Raw genomic sequence first — 9,186 nt, 5'->3', positions numbered from 1 at the left:
CTAAAGAATACAAGCACAAGTGAGCTGGGTGAACTGGCGATCAGCCCCTACGTCAACCACCACTGATGCACTAGTGCCTCTCCCTCGGCTCACACTGATTGCATACACAGTGGTTGGAGGTCATCACTTATGACCTGCTAACAGAGGAAGGAAAAGGCCAATCTTGGTTTCCCCGTGTTTTTTTGTGGTGAAAGCTGAAAACAGGAAGTGGCTACACTACAACCTCAATCAGGGGTGGTATATACATTATATTCCTCCCATCCTGGAGGGGATAGTGATTCATTTTGACTATAATCAGCACAAATTCTAGGTATGGGCTTGCATTTCATGTTTGCATGACTTCAGCCAGCATGATTTTCCAAGTTTCTGACCCAGGATCACAGACCCAGGATCCCAAATGTTACTAGTTGAATTGCATTCCCTCCAAATTCATCCATTGGAGTGCAAACCCCTAGTATCTCAGAATGTGACCTTATTTGGAAATAAGGTTGTTAACAATGTAATTAGTTAAGACGAGGTCATTCTGGAGTAGAATGGGCTCCTAATCCAACATGACCGGTATCCTTATAAAAAGATGACATACACATGCACATGTGAAGAAGACCATATAGAGGTGAAAGGAGAGGTCAGGGTGATGTTTCTACAAGCCAAAGAACTCCAAAGATTGCCAGCAAACCACCAGAAGCTAGGTGAGAGGCATGGGACTGATTCTCTCTCATGGCCCTAGCAAAGTAAACATCACATAATATCAAATTAAATAAAAAACAAATTTATAGCAAAAGAGTTACAGTAGAGGTGATAAAGCCATGGGATATCCTGGTCTTATTGAGTACGGTATCGCCCAGAAACTACCAACCTGACAGGTCAATGATATAGCCTCTTAAAGATGCAGCTGTGGTACAGCTTGGAGATGGCTATCTTGTGAAATGAGTCACAATCCACCAGAATGTAGTATACATCCTGAATCAGTGACCATTACATGCTGTGACTCCAATAGGTAGAATATATGGGTCTGGAAATCAAGCGGTGAAAGTTAGAGTGACCCTGTTTACCATCGTTCATATTAAATCAGTTGCCTTTTTTGTGTGTCCTATTGCCACAAGGCTGTATGTTTGAGAAGTGGGTGGGCAGGACATAAGGCTGACTCCTAGATCTAGTAGTGGACTAAGGGAGTCTCACTAGTCAGCATGTAAACTTTCACTATCTTTCTGATGGCTGGGTGACATTTCCCACCTTAGCTATGCCTGAGTCTCTGAGCCTAGAGTCCTTCTGTGTCAATGTCTTCAAAAAATAAACCTCTAGTCTCCCTGGAGTGAGTCAAGAGTGATTACCAGGCTGCATAGGAGTGAGGGAAAGAAACTTGGTATGTAAGTTTTCAGCCAATGCTCCTACTTTAGCATTCCCTGTTCCCACCTTCAGAGCTACTCGTTGCCTACAGTATTTGAGCTTTTCTGAAATTGTGCCACATGAATTGCCTTGCACCTTAGTTTTCCCTTGACTAACTTCTATTCCAGATTTCTCTACTCTGCTAAGTCAGTTGCCTATCAGTAGTCCATCAGTTTTCTAGTTTCTACTCATTACTTTGCCTTTGTCTGTTGATGCTTCTTACACTTTTATTGTCACTTAGTGGAATTTCAAAAGAGATTAGAGGGAAATACATGTGTTCAATCAATGTTTCACTGAATGATGTTAACTTATTTTATAGATGGAGAAACTGAGGCCCAGGCAGGGATAATGACTAGCTCTAGGTTATGCAACATAACTAGACTAGAGGTAAAATCTCTATTCCTTGGGCCGATGTTCTTTGTGAAGGAACAAAAAGGCATGAAAATAGAAGGAATGCAGAAATTCAGTAGGGTGGTTGGTGGTGGATGGGGAGAGTATTTATATAAGCATAGTACTAGCAGAAGTGGCATGAGAGAAAAGGAAAAGAGACATCCAGAAAAAAAGAAAATATTTTTATCCTTGGGTTTTCTGTCTTCTTACATTTCCCGGTCTTCAAATTTCTTCAAGTTATTTATTGTCTATAGGAACCCCACCTCTGTGTTTACCACTATCCTATTTCAAGTCAGACTCCCCACTACTTCAACCCATCCTCCATTGTTTCCCAGCAATAGATACTGTTTTAAAAATGTGATTCCACTCAAATTATCCATATCCTCAAGTGCTTGCAATGACTCCCCATTGTTCATGGAGTGAAATCCAAAGCCTATTTCAATAACTCAAGTTCTTGAACTAGTTAGGGATAAAGGCTGATAGGGAAAAGTAGTGAGAAGAGATGGAGCCACTTGACAAAAAAGGGGTAGTAAGCGTTGGTGACGGAAAGAAAAGAAATTGAAGATGACTCTAAGGTGATAAGCTTGGGTGACGGGCAAATTAGAATGGGAATGTCGCAGATGCTGATGAGCTTGTTTTTAAACGTGGTAAAGATGGCAGTGCGAGCCCTGTAGAAATGCCTTGTAGACAGATGGAAACAGGGAGTGAAAAATGTGGTCATGCACCTCAAGATTTCAGGATTGGCAAGTTCTTACATGCTTCCTAGTCCAATGCTGGAAGAAGTGAGAGAATATGAGAGTGGTGGGAGTCATCAAATCAAAGGAACTTTTTTTAGGATAAGGACACTGGATGGGTTTAAGTAAAAGAGAAGGAAGAACAAGAAGGGATGGATATATCAATATCTCTAACTTATGAAATGCTCCTTTTTGTTGTTAAAACTGAACCATACCTAAAACATAATTGCCTGATCCCTAGAGTGATATCGATAACTGTATTAGCTTCCCATTGTTGCTATAATAGGTTACCACAAATTTAGTGCCTTAAAACAACACAAATTTACTATCTTACAATTCTGGAGATTGGAAGTTTAAAATCAGTCATACTGAACTAAAGTCTTATGTCTGCTGGAGGTACTAGGTGACAATCTGTGTCTTTGCCTTTGTGAGCTTCTAGACATTGCCTGCATCCCTTGGCTCATGGTTTTTTCCTCCATCTTCAAAGCACATCACTCCAACCTCCATTTCCATCGCTAAATCTCCTTTTTCTGACTCTGATCTTCTTGCCTCTTTCCTATAAGGACCTTTGTGATTACATTGATAATGTAATGTAATCCTGCCCATCTTGATAATGCAGGATAATCTCTCCCATCTCAAGGCCCTTAAATTAATCATATCTGCAAAATCCCTTTTGCCATGTAAAGTAACGTATTCACAGGTTCTGGAGATTAGGACATGGACATCTTTGGGGAACCATTATCAGTTTACACAAAAGTTTTATAATTAACACTTATGACCCCGAGTTCTTGTGAAGATATGGTCTATATGTAGATGATATAGATGATAGATGATAGATGATGATGATAGATAGATAGATAGATAGATGATAGATGATGATGATGATAGATAGATAGATAGATAGATAGATAGATAGATAGATAGATAGATAATAGACAGATAGGAGAGAGAGAGAGAGAGAGAGAGAGAGAGAGAATAGATCCTAATGAATGAATGAGTGAATAAGTGAACAAACACCTTTCGGTCATTTAACAAATATTTATTATTGGATTCACTATTTGCTAAGTCATGTTTTAGACTATATGCAAAGGAGGTTCAGGAAACAATTGTGTTTTCTACAAACTTAACTCCGCTTAATCTCAAAGCAAATTCTCTCTGTCATATTAAAATGGCACTAGTTCGTTAATTACCATTAAATTAAGACAAGAGAAGAGAAGAAGACAAGCTATTTTTATCATTCTAATTAAAGTACTTAGACATCAAAAAGGTACACACAGCAGCAATACAGACACAGGCCTTAATGAATATGTTATCCTGGTTAAGGGTGTTATTTGGTTGCTTGAAAGAAGAGCGTCCAAAAAAGCTGTCTGGAGCAGGTCTTCTGTCTGAATACTTCTCCTGCCTTCTCTGGGCATCTTGAGTTTCACTGAGGGTCCTAGACCTTCGTGTCACTATGGGATCTTCCTTCTGTGTGGGCTGTAGGTCTGTCCTTCTTGTGACCTGAAGACCTACTCCTTGTGTGGCTTGTGAGCATGCTTTCTGTGTTATCTGTTGGCCTGAACACCTTAGAACCTGAGAGTATGCCCTCCGGGGGGCTTGCGGTCCTCCTCCTGGGGTGGATTGTGAATCTGCCTGCCCTGAAGGTAATGGGACTACTGCTCGTGTGGGCTGTGGGTCTGTCCGCCCTAAAGGAAGTGATCCTTCTACTTGGATGGGCTGCAGCCCTGTTCCCCGTTTAGCCTGCTGGTTTGCCCCTGGTGTGGGTTGTCGGCCTGTCTCCTGTTTGGGCTGAGGACCTGCCCCAGGCACTTGGGTTCCAGCAGTGGCATGGCTGGGTGTTGACTTCTTAGGGACACAGGAATACCCACTCCCCTGAGCCTCCCTTGCCTTACCTGACTGGTTCCCAGCTTGGTTTTGGCTGCTCATGTCACCTGTGTGAGGTGAGGAGCTCCCAATCTCCCTATAGGAGAGAGGGGATTCAAGTGGGTTTGTTATGCAGTTTTGGAAGCCCCATACACAGAAGCCCAGAGTGCATGCCTCACAATTGGCTGTGTCATGAGACCCTTCCAAAGGCACCTCCGGGACCACCGGGATCTCAGAAAACTTCCTGATGCCGTCTCCGTAGTATCTCTCCTGAATACGCCGCACCAGGTTCTTCAAAATCCTCATGGTACTCTCTGGGGAGAACTCAGGCTTCTCAAATTGAGACTGGGTACACCTCCGGCACCTCTGGGCAAAGAGTCGCATAAGCACCTGGCCCTGAGACTTCCGGGTTTCCAGGTACATGTGACATAGTATTTGCACTTGGGCGGAAGCCCAAAATCGCTTGCATGAGGAACACCGGAACCTGAAAAGAGAACAAAGAAGCCCATTGTTCCCTCTGCTGATTGTTTTCCTGAGGGAAATGATTGGTCTCTAAGATCCCTTTCAATTTAAGAAAGTGCATGTGATATTGATAAATCGTCAAATAGAAATGAGAGACTGTTTCAAACAAAGTTTTTTTCCTGTGACCTACTGAGCTTAGTTCCAATCTGCCTCTTTGCCAGTAAAACATTTTTAGGTGTCTCAGAGGGAAAAATATTTCTGCCATCTCTAGAAAAATCTGGCCCTCACAATGGTCACAGAAAACTCTTATAAAACCCTGGATAGTGCCGTATAAAACACCTTTTCTCCCCTATACACACACATCTATAATAAAGTGTAATTTCAAAATTAGACACAGAGATTAACCATAGTAACTAATAATAAAATAGAACAATTATAACAATACTCTCCAGTAATTTTTATATTTTTTAGCCCAAACCTATTTCTGAATCTATGTAACCATCCCTTACTTTCAGGAAATGGCTTGGTGTCCTTCGTTTCAGGAATCCCTTGCTGAAGTCTTCTTTATAAGCTCAATGCTTTCCGGTGCAACATACAACACATTGCGGTCAATCAAAATATGTTTTCTGTTCTTGTTTTCCACCCACAAATGTAATGCCCTTTCCATCTGAAGTTAGCAGTTATCATATCCTGTGGTTATAAGTTTTGTAGTTTGAGGCGGGACAGTCAAACTAGTACAAATTTTCCTTCTTCACAATTTCATGGACAGAAGATTCGTTCTTACCCTAGATCTTAGCAAGCTCGGCATACAATTTTTTTTTCCTTTCTCTATTAAGTCATGAACTTTTACTTTTTTACTTAAAGGAAGCACTTTACATTTTCTCTTTGGCATATCCAAATTGCCGAAGTCACTACTATTCTGCTTTGGAGCCATTATTAAGTGAAATAAGAGTTACTTGAATACAAGTGCTGCGATACCACGACAGTCAGTCTGGTAACTGAGAGGCCTGCTAAGTGACTAATGAGCAGGGAGGGTATTCAGTGTGCATAGGCTAAACAAAAAGACGATTCACCTCTCAGGCGGGTTGGAACAGAAGTACATGAGATTTCATCATGAAACTCAGAATGGCACACAATTTAAAACTTATACATTTTTTTTTTCTGGAATTTTCCACTGAATATTTTGGATCTCAGTTGAATGCTGGCAACTGCAATGACAAAAAGTGAAACGACAGAGAAGAGGAAACTACTGTCCCTATTTTGAGGCAGGCACTGTAATTGGTGCTTGACAATGTTGTACTATTTCAACTTTAAAGCCTCTCTCTGACACAGGCATCACTGAGGCCAAGGTCCATGTGAAAAAACTAAGTAATAAAGGAATGCACAATTTGCTTGGGAATATACAAGGTAAGTAGTAGTAGAGTCATACTTCCGATCTTGGGCCATTTGAAACCGATCTTGTTTATCTACCTACTATACCACATCACCTCTAATGAGCAACGTGTAGTCTTGTACCTAGAGAAACCATCTTAGAACTTGGGACCCTAATACTTGTGTTGGATACCCCAGTCCATAGTTTACATCAGAGAAAAAGTACTTTTCTACTCTAAGCCTCAATTTTTATATCCATCAACTGAAAAATACTCAAGGATTATATTGTCATTATTAAATGAGATAGTGTATGTGAAAGCACTTTATAAACTACAAAATACTTTCCAAAAACTGGTTGATATTTTTCCTTCTGAGAAAGACTATTAAATCAATCCACTTGAACAAGAGAAGCACCTTCCTGTTTGAGGAGTGCCTCAAGGAGCTCTGGCTGGTGTGAAGAGAGGTATTTACACAACTCACTGGCTTACAAAACAGAACAGATTGACTGCTACATGGAACTCGGGCCAGTGCCTTGAAAACTGTTCGGAAGAGCCCCAGAGGCTTCATTTAATAATGGGTTCTGCTGCTAAAAATATTATCTATAAATATATATGTTCCATATATGTGATATATAAACATACATGTATTATAAATAAATTAAATATAACATGTTAATATAACTATAATACATTCAAAATACAAAATATTTATATTAACATAAATTATATATATACAAACATACACACACACACACACACACATACACACATGCAAGATCTTGTAGGAATTGGGAAGAAAGAACACTTACTTCGCCTAGGAAGACCAGAGAATGCTCTAAGGAGACAGTGGCACTGGAATTGGTTCTTGAAAGAAGAACAAGGAAAGAGGGAGAAAAGGGCCTGCCACACAGGCAGAAATCCTGGACAAGGGAATAGGAGTCTGAAAACGCATGCCATGGCTAATAATAATAATGCATGCCATGGAGCAAAGAGAATCAGACGCAAGATAGGGGCAGGTAGAGAAGCAGGATAACAGGTGCAATGGAAATCAGAGTGAAGGTCCCTGGGTACCATACTAAAAGAAAAGACTTAAGGAATATTACTCAGCCATAAGAAGAGATGAAATGCTGCCATTTGTGACAACCTGGATGGACCTAAGTGAAATAAGCCAGGCTGAAAAAGTTGAAAATCACATGATATCACGTATATGTGAGATATAAACCTAAAAGCAACAAATGAACAGGACAAACAGAGACTCAGGGACATGGACAATGGACTAGTGATTACCAGAGGGTAGGGGGTGGGGAAGGAGGGAAGAGGTAGACGGGGTAAAGGGGGTCAATTATAGGGGATTTGGGGGAGGGTGAAGTGGGTAAAGGGGATCAAATATATGGTAGCTAAAGGAAACTGAACTTTGGGTGGTAATCACACAATAGAATATATAGATGTCAAATTATAATGTACAGCTGAAAATTATATAATTGTATTAACCAATGTTACCCCAATAAACTTAAAAAAAAAAAAAGACTTAATTGTTTAAGTCAGCAAATCTCACCCTCCTGACATGGGCAATGAAACTGGTTCCTGCAACTTGGAGGCTTGCCTGGGGTTAAAGGAGGGAAAGGACAGTAAGAAAGGTGCATTACTTAAGGGCTCCAGAAATTAAGTTTCTTTCTTGCATCATCCCCTCTTATTATCCATAGGCCTTCAGTAAAGTAATATTCAAAGTGATTGTGTGGCATTTGCCGATTCTTGGGGCTTTAAAGGAAGGCTCCAGCCCCAGGCTGGTACCTAGTAGGGCTAGCAGAGCTGCTATAACCTGGGGGAGCCTATCAGGACCGAGGGGGGAGATAGAGAAGATACTAGATAAAGGCAGTTTAGAACAAATAAAGTGATGAGGGAATAGAGGACAGATTTGTGGAACATGGAAGCATTCTTTGGAGATTTCCAGAAATATTTAGAGAAGAAACTTAAAAAAAAAAAAAAAAGAAACTTCCTGCAAGTAAGCAAAATGGAGGTTGGAGTCTTATTTAGATCCTGAAAAACACTGTGCCCACAAAAGGATGGAAAGCCTGGTGACAGTTATTCTTTTATCAAGCTCTCAAAGGAATCCATCAATGCTAAGCTGAGCCTCTGTGCCCAGGAAGGCCCAATTGCCAGGCAAATCCTCACCTACCTGCCAAATGCTCTCTGCTGGTATTGCTTCCACCCTTGGGCCACACAGTCTGGCTGAATATTCTTATCCAACTTCAGGGTCCATTTGGCCCTGGGTTTCACCTGCTGCATCAGTTCTTGAAATGTCTGCTCCCATGTCTCCACATTGGAAACAATTTTCTCCTGAGACTGAGAGTCCATGTTTAGTGCGTAGCTTTTAGTCTCTCTTGATGCCTAGCAAGAGAAAAAAAGCAGTTTCGGTTTCCGTGCCCTGATGTCAGCTCTTTTCTTTTTAACTTTCGTTTCAGATATTTGAATACACAGAACAAGTCTTTCTTCCGAGGACAGGGGGCAGCAGAGTTTTGCTGTTTTGTGAACATGCCTTGCTAAGAGACATCTGAGTACAGAGCTATTCTAAATTCACCGATAAGTTAGCTTTTACTTTAGTTTTCTATTTTCACACTAAGCAAAGAACTATGCTCTGCACTAGGGCACATACCGTTGACTAAGAAACAGTTCCTACTCCCACAGATGCTCACACCCTCATGCAGACACAGAGGGTGGGTAGGCGGAGCAAGTGTCCAGCACTCATCTCATGCACCTGATGAATCTTCACCACAGTTTTCTGAGTGGGATTATTACTATTATTTTGCAGGTGAGTGTTACATAGAGCTGGGGTTCCTTGATCAAAGCCACCCAGCTAGTAAGCAGCATAGGTGAGACTTGAACTGGGATCTGTGTGACTCCAAAACCTGTGAGGTCTCCACTCACCGCCCTCCCCGAGGAGAAGCTTAAAATGGTGTTTCACATTCCAGGCTGGCACTCTG

General features: G+C 41.1%; 1 protein-coding gene across 1 annotated transcript; it reads right to left on the bottom strand.

The window, feature by feature from the left end:
• Nucleotides 1–3,533: 3,533 nt before the first annotated feature.
• On the bottom strand, nt 3,534–8,665 carry RTP4 (receptor transporter protein 4). The gene is made up of 2 exons (XM_039850639.1): nt 8,382–8,665; nt 3,534–4,857 (listed from the first exon to the last, which is right to left on the bottom strand). Exons 1-2 carry the CDS (start codon nt 8,558–8,560, stop codon nt 3,750–3,752), a joined length of 1,287 nt encoding a protein of 428 aa, XP_039706573.1. The 5' UTR covers nt 8,561–8,665; the 3' UTR covers nt 3,534–3,749.
• Nucleotides 8,666–9,186: the final 521 nt, after the last annotated feature.

Source organism: Pteropus medius, unplaced genomic scaffold (assembly GCF_902729225.1).
Source record: "Pteropus medius unplaced genomic scaffold, Ma_sr-lr_union100, whole genome shotgun sequence".
Taxonomy (NCBI): domain Eukaryota; kingdom Metazoa; phylum Chordata; class Mammalia; order Chiroptera; family Pteropodidae; genus Pteropus; species Pteropus medius.
Note: the sequence above shows the minus strand (reverse complement) of the source record. Positions and strands in the feature narration are given on the sequence as shown.

What these genes read in the sequence shown, in the direction of transcription:
- RTP4 (XM_039850639.1), bottom strand. Translation starts at nt 8,560, where the DNA reads ATGGACTCTCAGTCTCAGGAGAAAATTGTTTCCAATGTGGAGACATGG. An exon ending in CAGCAGAGAGCATTTGGCAG is followed by an intron (nt 4,858 to 8,381) that starts GTAGGTGAGGAT and finishes TTCTCTTTTCAG; the next exon opens with GTTCCGGTGTTCCTCATGCA.